The sequence below is a fragment of the Hesperophylax consimilis genome, chromosome 24 (assembly GCF_061612785.1).
Source record: "Hesperophylax consimilis isolate HC1 chromosome 24, BYU_Hcon_1.0, whole genome shotgun sequence".
Classification (NCBI taxonomy): domain Eukaryota; kingdom Metazoa; phylum Arthropoda; class Insecta; order Trichoptera; family Limnephilidae; genus Hesperophylax; species Hesperophylax consimilis.
The window spans coordinates 8,644,938-8,664,391 of record NC_142859.1 but is presented as its reverse complement, the minus strand read 5'-3'; the positions used below and the strand labels follow the sequence as shown (position 1 = coordinate 8,664,391).

The 19,454-nt window shown below is 32.4% G+C and overlaps 1 protein-coding gene across 2 annotated transcripts in view; it reads left to right on the top strand.

Moving 5' to 3' along the window:
- LOC149411875 (uncharacterized) overlaps positions 1–19,454 on the top strand; it is a 358,391-nt gene that overhangs the window by 275,380 nt on the left and 63,557 nt on the right. For both annotated transcript variants that reach the window (XM_089646228.1, XM_089646227.1), the window contains exon 3: positions 12,686–12,894. In XM_089646228.1, the coding sequence (XP_089502354.1) occupies positions 12,686–12,894 (209 nt within the window). The remainder of the gene's footprint in view (positions 1–12,685; positions 12,895–19,454) is intronic.

Below are 19,454 nucleotides of genomic sequence, written 5' to 3'. Positions count from 1 at the left end.
TTCTTCTTCATATATTTGTATAGCGATCTCGCCAATACGTATTCATAATCGCTGTTATATTCATATATGGCTCTCACCCAATATGGCATCCTGAACTACAAATGGAGGTAATTTATTTATTTATTTCAGGCCCATTAAGGCTTTTACAAACATATATATAAAAAATATTTACAAAATTATACACGACAATAATGCAGGAAACGACTATTTAAAACAATTGCAGAAAAATAAATATAAAGTCAAAATATCACTGAACTTGATCTACACAGCATGTAGGCACAAAACATAAAAATCCAAAATATTTTTTTCTGTTTCAGTTGACAAAATTATTATATGTTCGTCAAATTAAATACCTTTATTAAAATATTCCACTACTTGATGAAAAAAACTTCAATAGGGTATGTTTATATATTGAAATTGATGTACTAAATATATCAACAACATCGTAGTATTTGTTTCATAGCTGTTGAATCCGTCGCAAAGGAGTGTGTTATTGGGACGTTGCTATAGAATTGCTACAATAATATGGTAGATACTGTCTTGTAACCGACCTGCTTGGAGTATGAAAAGAGATTACATATAATAAATCAGGGGTATCAAAAATTGAATTAATGATTTTATACAAACAGGTTAAATCGGAAATAATTCTACGATCAGATATCTTTATTTAATTTAATGAACGAAGTACGTTATCGTAATTTAGGTTTTCTCTAGGAATGCCCATTTTTAAATTTACATATCTTAAAAACTTATTTTGGATTCTTTCAATCGCATATGAATGAACCTCATAATTTGGGGACCAAACATGACTCCTTACTAGTGACATATATATTTTTTTTACAGTATTGACATTATTGAAATCACTAGATACCCTCAAAATAAATTCCAACATTTTCAAAGCTTTTCGTGTCAAACCAAATACCTAAGTCATTAATTTCCGAGACAGATACTAACGACATACTGTTAATGGAATAATCAAAAAATATTGGATTCTTTATTCGATGAAACCTCATAATTTGACATTTGCTTATGTTAAGTTGCAAGCGGTTATCATGACACCATATAATAAATCATCGTAGATGTCCTACTGGTCATACAGTTCACCAACTAGCAGCTCGTCCTTCCACTACGTACAGAAGCATGTACCGTCAGCGGCCTATAAATTCGAGTGCACAGCCTTGAACCAAGTAGAGATGGCAAGCCGGTCGTACGCTCAAGACTTGATACTAGTAACGAGATGTGTGTCCCCTTCCAGCAAGGTTTTAAATAAGTTAAAGGCTCAATACCTGATACTGATAGCGAGAGGTATTGTCCCTTTCAGTGAAGTTGAAGAGTGCCTTGAAGGATTTTTTATCTTCCTATATAGTTGGCGGGCCATGTTGCCTTTCCGCGAAGTTTGTTATCTTCGTTTAAACTGTTTACTTTTATTTAATTTTCTAATACTACCTACCATATCTGTCAATAACATTGTACTGAAATATTTATTGCGTAAATTTCTTTCACCTACCTTATATACGTTACACCTAGTGAGGTAAGGAATGTACCTAAAGCATACAATTAAACAAAAAAACAGTTCATTTTAACTTTTTTTGACTTTTTATCCAAATTAAAAAAAGAATGTCTCACTTTTAAAGGGAATGTTTTCCACTTCTGTTGAAAATATTTTCAAGCACCTTTTCACCCGATTGAATGCATCGGAACCGAAAAAGGGCGATCCCTCTTCGGTACGAATAATTCTTATGAGGGGAAAAATGATAAATCCCTTCCTTAGGCGATTCGTACTAGTTCCACAAGAGTTCTTTTAAGTTCCAGAAGAGTTTCACAAGAATTCCATGAGCGGACAACATAAATCAAAGTTTCTAGCGGCGGAACTAATTCCACTTTTATTGACTTGTTTTCCTTAACCGAACAATGGAAAGTGAAATTGTGTTGTTCAACGCGTGCGTGGGAGCTATTTCTTGTGTTGGTTTTCTACAACTGTATCTGTTTTAACAAACCTTAACAAAGTATTTGTTCAGCGATAAGATTCTTTAAAAAAAATATATATTTTAAAAACAAAATTTCTCAAGGTACGGTTTGTTTTACAGAAATTCAAATGTAACGTTGTCATCAAATGGCCATTCAACTCCATTTTGTATTTCTTTTACAGTTGCAAGATCACCGTTAAATGCTGATTTTAAGTCTGTTTCAGCTTTTAAACAACTTGTGATCAGTAGAAGAGGACAACTATTGTGTTGTCAGCTTATTACAAGTTGATAAAAAGCTGAAACGCACCTGAAATAGGCATTCAACAATGAACTCTAACATGAAAAATAAAAAGAAATGGCGCTGAATATCTATATTATTAATTTGTCACATTTGAATTTCTGGGAAAGAATTTGGCATTAGTTAACCATTTTATATTTTTTGTAACACCTTAAATATTTATTCAAATTAAGAATTATTATTCTATACCATCACGCTTTGTTTGTCCGCTTATCAATTTTAAAAAAAATCATGTATTCTAACAAACTAGCAAACCATCACGCCGTTTCCCCCAGGGGTGGGCAGAGAGGACGGACCGCAAAACAACTCGGTCTTGGCACACACTCCTTGCCTCATTCACATTCATACATACTCTTCTACTATTCTAACTCTTGACATGGCCCGACTGAAGTATTTGATTCACTTGATCATGCCATGTCTTCCGCGGGCGTCTCCAACTTCTGCTACCATTCGCATTTGTGTCATATATTATAAATACCCTCCTTTCTTTGCTCATTCGCTCTACATGCCCAAACCAACAAAGCTTTCTATATCTTAATCATTACGCTGACATCAGCCTTGCACTCTTTGCGAATATCCACATTTCAAACACGATCATACATGGTTTTACCACACATACGACCAAGGGATCTCATTTCTACAGCATTCAGTCTAGTTTCATCCTTTCTCTACCAGTTTTATGTCTTACTTCCATACATCAGTGTAGGTACCAATCACTCTACTGTGGACTGCTAGATTCGCTTTTTTGGATTTTTTTTGTTAACACCAACTGCATTAAGACATCTTTTAATGGAGTGTATTATCTTTAATGTTATCTGTTTTCTGTAAAAAAAAATTTAAAAATTGAACTCAGTATTCAATATTCAAGTTTTTTTTAAGATATCTCTCAAAAAAAATTTTCAATCATGATATTTTACTTACACGCTAAATGGACCTTGGATGTATTGTACTCGTATTTTAGGTTTTATCAAACAAATTACGAACATTATTTTAAGAACAAAGTGATGACCTATCCCAGCGCAAATAGAATATAAAACCACAGTGAAATTATAATTATTCATTTTTTTTAAATTGGATTTATTTTTATTTTTCCGGCTTTTTTAAGCCTAAAACTAGCTCTGATTTTAGAAACCTTGTACCACCATTATACCTGTCTTGAAAAAGTGTTTGAATTTGTATGTTGTTTGCTTTTTCCTCAAAGATAAAAACGTTACCCGGAAGAACGTTTTTGTATCGTTTTCTCGCTGTGAATAGCTGCTTTTATTATTTGTGTTAGTTTTTGAAATATTTTGTTACGAGAATTTAATGAATCGTGGCTGGGTAGAAGGTATGTGCTGTTGACGTGGACCTTTCGCTGGATATTTTAGTACCGCTTTTTGCTGTGTTGCGGCTTTATTTATGGCTTGTAATTTTCAGATACTAAATAATATGTTATTGTCTTATGTTTGAGGACTAAAAGATTTTTCAAAAAGCTTTCGTGATTGTTGTGATCTTTGGATAGTTCAAAAAATTAAGAATCCAAACAAATTATCTAAAATTCTTAAAAAACGGTCCACATTAGAATTTTTTAAGCTTTTTTTATCAAGACTACAAAACAAAAAAATGTTGTAAGTTTTCAAACCACTTAAAGAAACCAAAAAAAAATACTTAAATTTAAAAAAATTTCAATTCACTACCGCCAAGGACTTTGGATAAGGATCGTCGATTACATTTTTTTTAAATAAAGATGTTATGTTTTTTGAAATGTGTGTTTTATTTTAAGTTAATTAAATCTTTTATAAAATGCATAAATTGGAAAACAGAAACTTCGTGAACGCATGTTGATGGGACATGCTGGAGTTAAATTACAATTCAACCGTTTTTTTAATAGCACCAGATTGAAAATATCTATTTGATTCTACATAAATGAGTTAACAAATACAATTAAAGAAAACAGGTCAGCAGTTTTTAGCTACAACCCTTAAATCTATTTTTCATCCCATCAACTGAAATTTTGTAATTTCACAAAATTTGACTGATTTTGAATTTGCTGACGCTGTGGTTTGCTTTAGTTACCATGTCCATCATCTGCTTTGGTATGCATTGTGGAACTCTGAAGTGGTTAGATTGCGTCAAAGAATGACAAATTTACAGGAAAACCAATCTGTCAACGGTTGAATTCACGCAACTCTGAAAATATTTCTGGCATAGTTAACAATGTTTATAATTAATTTTCTGACATTATTACCTTTGTACTTAGTTTCGTGATTTTTGTTTAAGGAAATGGAAAATGAGAGAAACTGAATCTAATGAGAGATGTAATTTTGCTTGGGAAAGAGATGTGAATAGATCTGAACTAGGTGCATATGAACAGGTTATACATTCAAACAAAATAGACACATTCATAACCTAAAAAGAATTTTTCAAGGTTGGTTTATAAATACTGCTTGCTTATTTTGTAAATAATTTTTATTTATTATAATGTTTGTTATTTATCCAACGACAACACAGCCCACAGCATATAACTACTATAGAATAGAACTGATGGAAAATAATGGAATGTTCCTAACTACACCTGAATAGTGAATATATGGATGAAAAATTTCACAAAAAATATGGAACATAATTTTTTTACAAAGTGATAACTTTTGTTTTTGAATAATCGGAACATTTTTAACAAGCTTGTAAAAAATGTGTACCACAATGTAATGTAATTTTTTTAATCATATTTCGTCTTTTGCAGTTTTATTGTTAAAACAAATAAAAAATGAAATTCTTGTGTTAAATTTAAGTATAATGTTTACGAAGTGTTTGATAATATAATGTTTAGTAACTAAGTACTAAATGTACCTACTATTGTTTTCTCTCTAGCCGACAATGTACATTTTATCGAATCAGAAAAATCCGCAAATCGGCAGAAATCTGTATTCACAAAATCACGAGTCGCTTTCGCGTACCGATAAAGAAAGGAAATGGAAAGAAAGGAAAAGAAATGTTCAATGTGTGATTGACACACGCTACCAAAGTTAAACTAAAAACAGCGAACATGGCAGAACTTGAAAACAAATTCGGAAATAATAAATCGGGACAAAAATAATATTAGCAGCCCGCCGCCTCAACTATTCGGTTCTGAGAAATGCTTTATTATCAAAGTACAAATGGCTTCCTTCTGATAAGGGAAACAATGGTTTATCCCGAGTGGTCTGTGACTTAAGCAATTACGTATACGTAATCACTTGGAAACAAAGATCTCTTATGTCAGTTAACGCTTTTCTGCGTAATTGGGACGTAAGGACGATTTGGTTGATTGGTATCAATCGAAACAGAATTATATAAAACCCCCCATGTATGCATCAAGTATTAATAGCATTCCATTAAAAAATATGTAAAGTTTTAATTTAAAAAAAATGATAAATATCTTACAAATGAAACCAAAAATACCATGGAGGTGACCAATTTAAAAACAATATCAACATATAATCAACATTCACGACCATAAAGAAACTTACAAACATACATATTCAACTAATATGAAGATGAGGAAGTCAAAAAACATAGTCAACAAACAGTAAGATGACAAAAATGAAGATGGCAAACATGATGATGAGAAAATCAATAAACTTAGTCAACAAACATAAAGATGACAAACATGAGGATAAGGAAATAATGAACATACTACCCAAATCCCTACTGAGGAGTATTGTTAATAAACTACTCTTCTGAGGAATACAGAAGTAAATCTGCTACTTTTTGCAAAAAAAAGTTTTTTTATAAATTTCTGATTTTAATTGATTATGAAACTGTTTTCTTTGAAAGTAAAAAAGACTCTTTTCCACAAATTAAATTTTTTTTTAAAAGGATTAGATATAAAACCGCCACTCTTATATTTCAAACAATTAGAATCATCCTTTCACTATTATTTAAAATGGCCATTTGTGTTGTTGGTTTGCATTTTGAATTTTAATTAAGTTAAGATTCAAAATCTGAGAACCAAAAGTGCCACTGATCATTTTATTTTTTCAAAGGTGCATAAATTCGTAATTATTTTGTTGAGTGCAGGAGAATAGAATCCAAATAATTAATAAATAAATTAAGAATAAAGAACTTTTAAACAACTAACGAAACAAAGGCAAAAACTTTTTCCATGTCCAATAAAAAATTTAAAAAATGTAAATTTCCAGAATTGCTTATCTACACATCATTCTATTTTGAACGATAATAATAAATATATAATTATCAGACACTTTGCTGTGAAACACTATTTCATCCACCGTTAAATCAACATATACATGTAAACATAATATGTAGACAAACAGAATTCTAGAACTTGTTTCCATTTCCATATTCAAGCCGATTTGTATTGGAACTTTTTCCAGCCGAACTCACAAGTCGAAGGCGAAAGAAAAGGCTAAAATGATTTCGCATAACAATGTCCCTCCCTCGCGTTCAGCTGCTAGAATTTCAAATATAACTTAGGACCCCATAATTCAAAAACCGAGAATTCTCGTCGAGGAAAGGTTAAGCCAAACGAATATAAAATGAATGGTGCATTGCAGAAAGTCTCTGTTCCACAAAAAGCTTAATATTTTACGATATTGTAACTATTATTTTATCTTAAAAAACACTATTCTTAAAATGATTTTTATATCAAGAACTGCAGTGTCATTCAAGCCTTAGACACATTACGCTATATTCTGCGCGCACAAATTTTGCGTGGCACGTACGTATTATATGTTGTGCTGACACACTTATCTTCCTCGGGAGAGGGGTAAGATCAATTAGGGAACTGCCGCGGAATATCGTTTCTTTTTATGGGATCTGTCACCTTGCCAGATAATAAATTGCTCCCTAAATTGTTGACACATTCTCCTGCCGAAGGTAGCTGAGGGTGTCGCTTAATTTTAAAATATAGCCTGGCTAGCAGATCAGAGCATATATCGTTGCCACGCCCATACTTATAGCAGATCATCTTTATAGGTGTGACCTTTCTGTATGGGATTGTATGGCAAGATATATGGAGATATACAAAACGCTTTGAATTTATTAATCTTTCACCCCCTTTATCTACAATGCATACATAAGAACGGCCACCAATATTTATTTCATTCAAGCAATTTGACATTCTATTATTTGTGGGTGTGTGTATTTGTTTTCTTGTAAGTCATTGTCTGTTAGGGTGATTTTCGCAATGAAATGATTTGAAAAATTTCCAATAGTTCTGTTTGGTTATTGTAGTAACTGAATTCTCATGCGTCAGTTTTTTGAAAATCCTAATATTCAATAATAAAATTAAATATTCATTCTGGACATACCGAAAAAATTCAATGATTGATTACTCCATATAAATTCAATGATTGATTACTCCATATAAATTCAATGATTGATTACTCCATATAAATTCAATGATTGATTACTCCATATAAATTAAATTGGTTAGGATATCCGAGACGCCACCTAGATCGCAGAAATTTGCAATCACACCAAAAAGATGACAGCCAAAAAGTATGTAAGTATTTTCCTTCATTTTTGGAGTGTTTATTATTTCATGTAAATAAAGATTTTTTTTTAATAAGGCACGTAATTATACACAGTTATAATTTTGATAAAAATCTAAAAGGAGACATGATATATCAAATATTGTAGTCATTTAAGTCGATGAACTTATGTATAACTAAAAAAGCGAGAATTTTTAAGGACGATAATTTTAGTAACTCAAAATAGAAATTTGAAATTGATGGAATGTTATTGATTTAATAAATTATGTAGCAATAGCTTTGTTGATGCAACTATATGCATCTCCTTTTAACATATAATCCTACATTCCTCCACCCAATTACCTGTTATCCAATTACCCTTCCCTATCTGATAGTATTACTTAATTATATTTAGTGACATTGCAACAATTTATTTTTACATGACTAGTCTGTTAAGTAAACCGGTGCAGTGATATAATATTATTATAATGATAACCAGCAGTGTCCCTTAAGGCCATAATATCGAACGAAAATTAAAAAAAAAAGTGTTATTCATAATCCTTTTCCAATTCTAACTGTTAACCACAGCTACCCCAATACTTGTATCAAATATTGATGACAGTCAATAAAACCACAATTTGATTGGCATACAATTTAGCTACTCCATGCTCAGTAAGTATTCTAACACTTTCCCGGTAAGATTAGAGAACTTGGTTTTGGGTTCCAGATGCGACCGTTTGGTACCACCTTATTTCTTGTGTCTGTTTGTTGAGATCAGGAATTCATAATTAATTAAGATTATTTTTCCCAAAAGCGGCCCTTTACAATTAATCCAATTATTATTATTATTCAGAATTGTTGATATTATTTTCATCAATGATTGAAATATTTTAGCAATTAATAAACTTTTAAATTAAGAACACATCATATTTATTAACGACACTACACTTTACTATAAAATGCGAAACTGGTAAGAGAATATCGTATAATAAGAGAATGAAACATGTGCGTATTAAACGTTAGTCACTTTTTGCGAAGCGCCTTTCAAAGTTTAAGCTTGCCGAATATAAAATCACACCCAAAAGTATAATAAAACAAAGGAAAAGTGTCACAGTCTTAGATATAAATCAGTTTTTTCCCTGGCATTCATCACGACGCTAGTTCCCCGATCTGGTGATAAATCTGAACAACTTCAGAAATATTGCCATAATTGAATTGAAATTCCGCTCACTGGCAGCCTAAAATCACAGCGCCTTGCTTTTGTTTTATCTTATAAAATAATATTAGGGAAAATCCTCACGAGCTGGTTCAGAATACCGACAAGTTATTATAGAAAATACACACTAGAAATTTTGGAATCTGACTCATGGGCAATAAAGTAACGCAATATAAAATAATCAACTGTATTTAAAAAAAAATAACGATTTATATTTAAAATCATTTCACTTATAAAATAAGTTACTAATGTAATAGCACTTTACTATTGAACTCTAATTCAAATAAAAGAAATTGTGCATTCAAACTAAGCGGTATTAAACGTGATTTATTTTCATTGAAAACAAAATTTCGTTTGATGACATATTTTGCTTCACATGGCAGATATTTCAATTAAAAGCAATTGCTATGATTTAACTTGAAAAGTTCAAAGTATTGAAATTTTAACGTTTGAAACTAGTTTCTTTGTTACTTTAAACATTTTCACAGCAGATATACAGTTATAATAATATATATCGAATCGTTGCACTTTAATTTTCAATGGTTTATGGATGTTCGTAATCGTTTCCAACATCTAGCCATCAAAACCAGTCAGTGAGCATTTAAATTTCAGTACATCTTTCATTTTTTAACCTTAAAATGGATATCTTTAGCAAGGTCTTATAAATATTGTTATTTATAACTAGATTAACTAGAAATATTGTAATAAACTGTTAAATTTTGCCTTTGTTAGTAATAAACTTCAGTAAAATTCTCCCGTCTGAAATCCACATTACAATGTGCACGTACAAGCTATTGAAAGAGTCCAAAATAGTTTCTTGCCTTTGTAGGTTTTAAAATGGGTACTTCAGCAATTTTATTGAATTGCAACACTCTTTTTAATGATTTAAATATGCTTGAATTGTCGGAAAGAATGATTAAAACTGACTTGTTTTTGCTACATAAAATTCTAAATGATGCATATGTTAGTACAAAATTGCTTGCATTGTTAAGCTTTCAGATTCCATTACGTAATACTAGAAGTCGAGATTTATTTCAGCCCAGAAATTCTGGGACTAACTACGATATCTATCTATTCTTCGTTGCCCAGAATAATAATGGGGTGAATATGCAGAGTCTATCTTTAATGTAAAATAAATTCAAAAGATTGTTACTGAAGCAGTTCAGTTATACAAATTACTGTATAATTTTTACTATTCTAATGTAAAAACTCCAAAAATGGGGCCTTAATAAAAAAAAAATTATACCAATTCATTTCTTTTCTACATTGTTAAATCAACTCAATTTCCAAAATGATTGAAACATATTATGGTGAAGATAATTTTGAAGAAGAATTATCTCTAATTAAAGCCAAGAAAGTCTGAACCTAGAAAACTCACTGAAATAAAATATTTGCTAGTTTGTTGGAAATCTTCATAGTCAAATTATTCATACTCCTGTTGAAAACAGGACTGCAGACCTTGAACGAATGAATTGGCAGGTTTCCTAAAAAACTGTCGATAAAATACGAATAAGTTAATAGGATGTCGGAACACGTGTTCAAAAGAATTATAATATTTTCGAATTTCGTCCTTATATTTATTAGGATAAGCGCACTTGAATTTACTGATATTTCCGCGAGAATTGGCGAGAAATCACGTTTATAAAAGGATTTTTATAAATCAGCAGTTTTCATTTTTCTCCGTGTCAAAACACACATTTCAAATTATTTCAATATCGTCGATTCTACGTATATACTTTAAGTATAATAAATATAAGGTTTTTAAATTCAAAAATAACTAATCTCACTCGCAGTTGTTCTCCAACCACCAAGTCAAAGGAATAGTAATTCTCCAAATTGCTGTTTTCGCCTTAGTCAGGTTTATGCTGAAATTTATCTAGCGGGTTATCCTGAGATGTCGTTTGTAATAATCGTCCAGATGACATTGGAGTCAGCGATATCTGGAATATTTACATAATTCAAAGGGAGAATGTCTTTTTGCCTGGGAGAAGAACCATTTTATTTTATTTTGGGGTTTAAGGTCGAATTATTAAAGTACATATCACTGACAACCATCTGAACTTAAGGGTTCGATTCTAAGGAAGTAAGGTCTGCAATATGCTGTAATTGAGATAAACCAATTATTTGATTACCAGTTTACACGAAGATTAAAATGAAACTGAACAATAAAAAAATCAATTTGATCAATCACTCCGATAAAAAAAACCTTGGTAAGCTGTCACAAATAATTATAAGCAATAATTAGTCTTCCGAAATACTAATACAAATTGAAAATATCTCACGAGTAAAAATAAATGCCGCCAACGGGAATTGAACCCGTGCCTTCTGATGTCCGGTCAGGTGCTCTGTATCCACTGAGCTATGTCGGCTTATTTCCAACCCGCCAAATGATTCAATATGTACTAGTACTTCAATCAACCATTACTGCATATTATATTTTATATACCTGAAAACAACCAACTTTATTTAACTTTAACTTTTTTATTAACTTTAACTTTAAGCTGTGCCATTTATCTTCCATATTTGTAAAAAAATGGGTTAGTGATTGTCGTCTACGCCAAATTTTTTTATCGTTAACTTGTGCTGCCAACGGGGATATTTTCAATTTGTATTAATATTTCAGGCAACTAATCATTGCTTATAATTAATTGAAATCCTTTATGCTATGCATAAAACCTTGTCTTATAAACATTAGTTTATTATTAAAAAATAATAATTTCATTATTTAAACATCTGTTAAATTTAAATAAAATAGCAAAATAACAGTCAATTAAACCTTTCATTATCCTCTGACAACCCGTATTTTTTTTTAAAAAACAACACATCATCTTAATGTAGACCTTTGATAACCACGGTCAAGATTCTCCTAGTGGGGGAAAGAATTTCAATAATTTCATCTACGCGATAAATCCACTCAATATTTTGAAATTTTTTCCATCAAGCGATCAAGCGAAGATTGGTAGAAGTTGTAGCAAAAAAATGCTGCAGTTAACTACTTCAAAATCTAAGTGACTGATATCTACGAGTAAAATTCTACAGAATTGTTCAAAACTGCAGCAGTTGGGTGAACTGAACATTTCCTTGACGATAGCAAACCTCCGATAGGGTAGGAAACAAGAAAAATAGTCGCTGTATTGAACTGTATTCATAGAAGAAAAAAGAAAAGTATCTCTGACCACAGTGTAACATTTCTTTCCAGGGCTGGACCTTAGTCTAGGGCAATTAGATTTGTTATCATTTTGCCATAAACTGATTTGCTATATATTTGCTATATATATGCTAACACAAGCGTCTGCTTCCATAAAAGAGAAACATCAAAAAATTGTGAAAACTAATTTTTACATATCCATTATTGTTAGCAAATATTATTATACATTGTAAACTGTTTAATTATTACATAATAAAAAATAAAAAAATAAATAAATATTGGAAATATCACTAGGGATGCAATGTCTTACCTTCTGACACTGGTCATGATGTATTGTCTTATTGCTTCCATGGGTGCTTCCCTTATTCCAAAACAGTGTCCTTTGCTCTCAAATTTGCTTTCAATATCAATACTTTGTAAGCTGACTATGTCACCCAGAAAACTGTATCTAATCATATGTTCGAGTAACTAACTATAGCGATAAAGCAATAACGGAAAGCCGCACCCAGTGACGTGCTAAGCAGGCGTATAAACTAACTTATTTCACCAGGAATGCTAAGTCTAAGCTTCTGTAACTGACCACGACTAATGTATTATTTCCAGGGCTGGCCGTTGGGCTGAAACAGCTGCGCATAGCCGTGCCCCGAGCCGTACTAGGCGGGCAACGCGCTTCGCTGGCCTGCACCTACGACTTGGAGGGCGCATTGCTATACTCCATCCGCTGGTACCGCAACATGGTGGAGTTTTACAGATACGTGCCCAAGGAGGAACCACCCACCAGAGTGTTCCCGGGCTCAGGGATTAATGTTGATGTAAGTCCATATTTAATTAATTTTACTTAAAATAGCACCTACTTACACAGCAGTTACATATGTGCTGATATTTATTTAATTTGAGATTTTCTCGGCCCATATATTTTGACGAAATTGGCAATTGCCCAGCATTTAATTAAAAGCAGTCATTACTTTGGATTTTTTCCTCAAATTCTGGGAAGACCTAAAATACATACAGCACGCTTTATTACGGAGACAATTGATATTCATAAAAATCACAAAAATATCAATAAAGACAATGGGGCATAGCTCAATAGTTCTTGGTATCCAAAAATTGACGGCTACGCCAAAACAATACGCAAAAAGCCATTTTCAATTTTCATGTATTACCAGCTCTTAGTTGGTGATACGGTATCACATCTACATACACACTTCACCAAAATTTTTACACCTTTGCGTTATTTATTTTATTTATTTATTTATTCACTCCTTGAAGGCTTTTACATGTTTACATTGTTATAGGTAAGTTTTCAGGAGCACAATAGTAAGTGTGTAGTGCATGACATAATTAACTACATAAGGATGAACGATATAAGTTGGTACAACACAAGTTATCATAGAAAGTTTTATTGTACAAAGCGGTTTAATATTTGTATATTATTATAAGAGTACAAAAAAGTACTTACATAATAGATCCGATATAGTTTTAAATGACGAAATAAAAAAATGACATATCATTGATGACGCTATTCCGAATTCCTGTAATATTCAAAAATCTGTTTCTGAAAAAATAAAGAGAAAATACACGGATTTAGCAAATGAGATTAAAATAATTTGGCATTCTCAGACTATAAAAAAATTACCATTTGTTATTTCGGCTACTGGCATTGTACTAGCTTTCTCATTCAAAATTTAGGCGTATTAGATCTGTCAAATAATGTATATATATATGTATATAAATGCAAAAATCAATCATTTTAAATACACGAAGGAAAACAAACATTTTTTTAAATATTTATATTGGGGGATCAGTAGGATTTATAGGTCCAGTTAGGAGTTCTACCGAGCCGAACCCTCTGATATGAAAATATCTGGAGTCGGTGAATTATTTTTCCATTTGATCTCTGGTGGGTTTGACGTGTTGTTCTTATATTGTTTTGTATTTATTATGCCTATATAATGCACTAACAAAATGTGAATTGACTAGATGATCATTTGTGGAAAAGTGTGTGGAAGGGTTTAGTTTTTCCTGTGGGGAAGATTTAACCCGGACATAAAGTTGTTAAAAAAATAAATAAATAAACATAAATGTGCACTTGAAAAATGGGGGCGGTCAATATCGATTGAATTTACTTATTACCAAGTCAGTGTACTCTGTATAGCCAATTTTTTAAATAATTATTTGCAGAATTCGGAACTTTATACAGAGCAGTTAGTCATGTATCAAGGTAATAAGGCGTCCAATCTACCTTATTCTATTTTGCTATTTTGACAAGATATATAAGTCGGTTTTGTTTACAAGTCCATGAATGAGTGCAATTTGGTTTTTCGATTGAAATTCCTAATTTATAATTAACTTTAAATGTATTTCTCGAGCGCCTCCAATTCCTTCAACCATTAACTACTGTATAGCAAAATGTTAATGTTAAAAAACTTCATTACATCATCTTTAATTCGACTCCGTATCTCATTACGGTGCAGATGTATTGCGTTAAGTATTCCTCGGGCGTCCCCTACATCTTCTACCATTTGAACATTTCTGAACACTGCTGACACTGATAACAATAAACTTTGAAATTTTCAGTTTTGCAAGCACAATTTAAGAAAGCTGAATTTTTATATATTAAAATTACTAGTTTGAATTTAACTCAACCATTTGAAATGCACTTAATAATATAAGACGTTCAGCACGTGTCTAGATTTTTTTTTTTTTTTAATTTTTTTATTGAAACATATAAACAAGGTTACAATTTTATAACAATATAAACACCAATATTTCAATCACTCTCCTAATAAAGCAGCTGCTTGTGTAGGAGAGGACAACAAAATATTTTTACATTTGTTTAAATTAAACAAAAAATATTAGTAATTTAACAAAAAATAACAATAAAAGTAATAAAAATATATAAATATTAGTGATTTAAATATTATAATTTGAGGTTTTACTCAATAAGTTATTCCGAAAAATAATAATAAAAATATAGGTTAGTTAATAAATGATTCAAAGAATTGAAAAGGCAAAAACATATTTCTAAACAATAAGTAAAGTTATGCGGTGGTACAAGAGTATTTTAATTTAATTCTTTTTTTTATATTTTTCGTAGTTTTCTTCCGATCGTATATCAAGGGGTAATTTATTAAATAATTTTACACCCTTGAATATATAGTGATGATGTGTTGTTGTGGTTCGTGCTAGTGGCACGGTTAGTCCTCCAACAGATATTATTCTAAAAATAATCCTCCAACAGATATTATGCTTCTGGTTTCTTTTTAAAATAACTAGTGTTTTATTGACGCACCACATATGAAATTTTTTCAAACACACCTGTTGTAACCAGGTAATTTTCCCAGATTTAAAATGCAAAATATATTCATCTCTCTTTGAAAAATAAGTTAAATTCGTTTTAAGGCAAACGTTTTAAATTTATTTGTCTGAATTATTCAAAACACCCATTTCAAAACAATCACGAGCACGTGTCTTGACAACTCAAGTGGTGCAAAGTGTTTTAAAGTGTCACTGCCAAAAAGGTATCGCATTTAGGGCACGATACGGTATTAATTGTGCATCGAGTGTGTTTCGGGGTGAGAGTGAAAAAAAATGAATGTTCAAAGTGTCACCAAGAGAACTGGATTTAAAACACAACTCTTCAGATTGCCCACTTCAACGATTGTGATTTATAGTTTACTGCATTTCTGGCGCCTAAAGGACAACGATAGGCTGAGATAAGATCTCTTCAATTTCATTTACAATTATTATTGTACATTTGTTTATATTTTAGTCGAATGTTACTATTTCACAAATACGACTGCTCAGAACACTCGTTCATTGTTCATAATCGTGTGTTTTGTTTTGCAGTCAGTTTTTATTTAATACATTTCACAGGAGTGTCCTTTGTTCGTAACGGAATTTAAGAATAGATGAAATATTTTCTAGTCAATTTGTTGATAAGGTTTTTTATTATTTTAAATAGGTATTTTACAGACACTTGAAGAGCCATGGAAGAGGCAAGGAGAAGCAAGATAAAGAAGTCGGCTAGAATAAACAGGAATAGACCAGAAATGTTGATAAGAACTATGAAGATACAAAAAGAGTCAGGAAGAGATCTGATGAGCCAAGAAGTGGCAAGAAAATGCAAGAGGATGCAAACATATGCAAAAAAATCCAAGGCGATCCAAGAAAAGGCGAAAAGAACTAAGAGAAACTACAAGAAACAAGAAGGGACAAGAAGAGACAATACGAGACAATAAGATCCAAGAAGAGATAAAATGAACCAGTAAGAGCCTAAAAAGAGTCAACAAAATGTGAGAAGAGTATATTTGGATGAGAAATCTGAAAAAAAGTATAAATTGTTGAAAAAAAAATTTTCCAATTTTTTTTGTGTCCAAAACTATCCTTTATTTCAAGCTGGAAATAAAGATGTATATTTACATTTTTTCATTTTCATTTTCATTTATTTCATTGAAATGGGTTTTGCGGTTTTTTTTTAATTTTTTTTTTTATTTTATCTTTATTTATTTTTATTTTTATGTGACACCTCACAAGAACGTCCCTGCCTCTGCAGTGTACAGACAGGGAAACTATGTCACCACCCGGTTGGGCGGAGTTGTGAGGCGGAATAAGGTAGGGGCTGTAGGAAGGGATTTGTTAATGCGGGCCTTGAAGAGGCTCGGATTATAGGAGGGAGGAAAAACAGATGGTAGCTCGTTCCACATACGAGCCGACTTACACAAAAACGAGTCGTAAAAACGGCCCGTTCTCATGAAGCCAACGTCAACCGTGAACGGGTTTTCAGCTCGTGTCCGTCGAGTTTCGCGCACGTGCACCGGTGCATCAGGAATCAATGCTGCTAGCTCCTTGGAGCAGGCTCCATTGAAAAACCTGTAGAACAGACACAGCATGCCTACATTGCGTCTATGCATTAGAGAAGGCAATCGGTCTGTTAACAACGGATTGTCAATCAGACGGATCGCTCTCCTTTGCACAGATTCAAGCAGGTTTATTAAGTATTTTATTTATTTATTTATTTATTGTTTATTTGCAAAAACAGTATGAACCAGAACATTGCAATATCGATAATTAACATTTACAAAAAAGTGAATAACAAATAGGTACATTTACAAGTGGGACAAAGAAAAAAGTTTCAAATTTAGATTTACAATTTTAAGTATTGAATAATAATATTTCACGTTTAAATACGTTGTAGGACATGTGGAAAATATCCACATTTCCTGCGAGGCAGTTAATTAACCTAGTGATTCTTCCCAAGGGCATCACCATTGGTAAGTTAGTTATTTTGAGGCACGGTATTTTGAGGCACCAGCCCAAATGTGGCTCCCAAATTCAATAGTTGGGCGGACTTGAGACTTGTACAGGGTCAGCAGCTGGTCACTGTTGAAGAATCTCCTAGCCCTGTACAAGACGCCCAATTTCTTGGAGGCCTGATTTACTCGGGCTTCTATGGATCCCCGATACTTGAGCCGGTCTGATATAGCAACTCCAAGCATTTCAATGGAGTCTTTATTGGGGAGAGTGCTCCCATAAAATTGCACCAGACAGTCATTGATCTCCCTCTTTGCCAAAATCAGACACGCTTGGGTTTTTGAGACGTTAAAACTTACCAAGTTGGCCTTACCCCAGGCACGAACCATCTCGAGGTGGTGGTCAATTTTTTGCTTCAAAACTTCCCGAGCTGTTTGGACATCATGGGTGGAAGGAGGCCTGTCAAAAAGATAACCCTCGTGAACGGTGTTGTCATCAGCGTAGCAGTGAATTGGTGCACATTCAACGAGATCGTTGATGTGCAATAAAAACAGCGTCGGAGACAGCACAGATCCTTGTGGCACCCCCACATTGATTTGGTGCGGTAAGGAAGAAGAGCCGTCAACGACGGTTTGAATTGTTCTTCCCCTCAGAAAGTCCGCAATCCAACTATGCAGGGTTGGGTGGATCCCATACGATGGTAACTTCCCGATAAGTGCCTGGTGCCAGACTCTGTCAAAGGCCTTGGAGATATCCAACCCAACGGTTTGAGTTTCACCAAAACGCTCCATGTACCGACCCCAAATATGCGTCACATATCCGAGTAGATCGCCACATGATCGGTTTTGACGAAATCTATATTGCCGATCGCTCAGGATTTTGTGTATATATATATAGATATATGTTGGATATTCCAATTTGCGAACTCTTGTAGAGTGAAAAAGAAGTATCCAACAAGGCTACCATCTTGACGGGATTGACTGGACAAGAAATAAAAACAAATTTACAGGCATACGCAAAGCGATCTAGTAACAAGACTTTGCCACGCTCAGTCTATAAACCATTCCGTCTTGTTGTCTAGTAACTGGATATTTTATGGGTATTGAATTGAACCAACAACCCAAAAATGCAAACTTAATTCTTTTGAACCTTTATTTACCTCTATATAAATGTTTACCAGACAAGCAGTCTTGTCATCTTTTTTTAATTCTATAATAAGACATTTCATTAAAAATCTTTATTTAAACTTCACCCAAAGGCTTCATCGCGAACAAAGGAGGCACCAGCACCGATAATAACACTTTATCAACTTAAAAATTAAAATGATTAAAATTTATTTCCCCTTCATTTCACCCGTCCTGAAGCTCAAGACCAATGAATTGAAACAATTGCTTCACAAACAGCTTTTCCGTTATGTCTTTCGTCCTGAAAAGGCTCCAATAAAATTATGCCAGAGATGTTATAAAAGGAACTCATTTTAGCATGCTTTCTGGTCTCCGTGTTTAATATTTTATAGTCGCGGCTGCCAGAGTTCTTCGAAAAAGTCCGTAAATATTATATTTTGAGAATTATAATGCTTTTCACTGGCCACCTTTTTATCGTCCGCACAGAACCGTTTAAACTACTAGAATGGTAGTTTGTACAACTAACCTTTGGAGGTAAAGGTATATTCAACAAATCTTTTCCGTTGATTTTGCTAGCTTCATGGAAGTGTATATCTTGCATTTTCTATTAGTTATCAGTTTGAATGGCAACGATTAAGCACATTTCAGTTTATTTTCAGTTCAATTTTCAGTTTATAATATAAAATTGTGTTAAATACACCGAACTCAAATTGTAATCGACGTTACCAATCTTTGTCTTCCTAAGTTGCAGAATGTGTATTATTGTTTCCATGAGATAACAAAAAACTAGATTTTAACATGAGTTATTTCTAAAAACTATGTTTATTTACAAAAAAATATAAGTTATTTCTAAAAACTATAAAGTTATTTCTATAAAAGTATAAGTTATTTCTTAAAACTATAAGTTATTTGTAAAAACTGTAAGTTGTTTCTAAAAAAATATAAGTTATTTTTAAAAACTATGAGTAATTCCTTTGTTGTAAATTTTATAACAC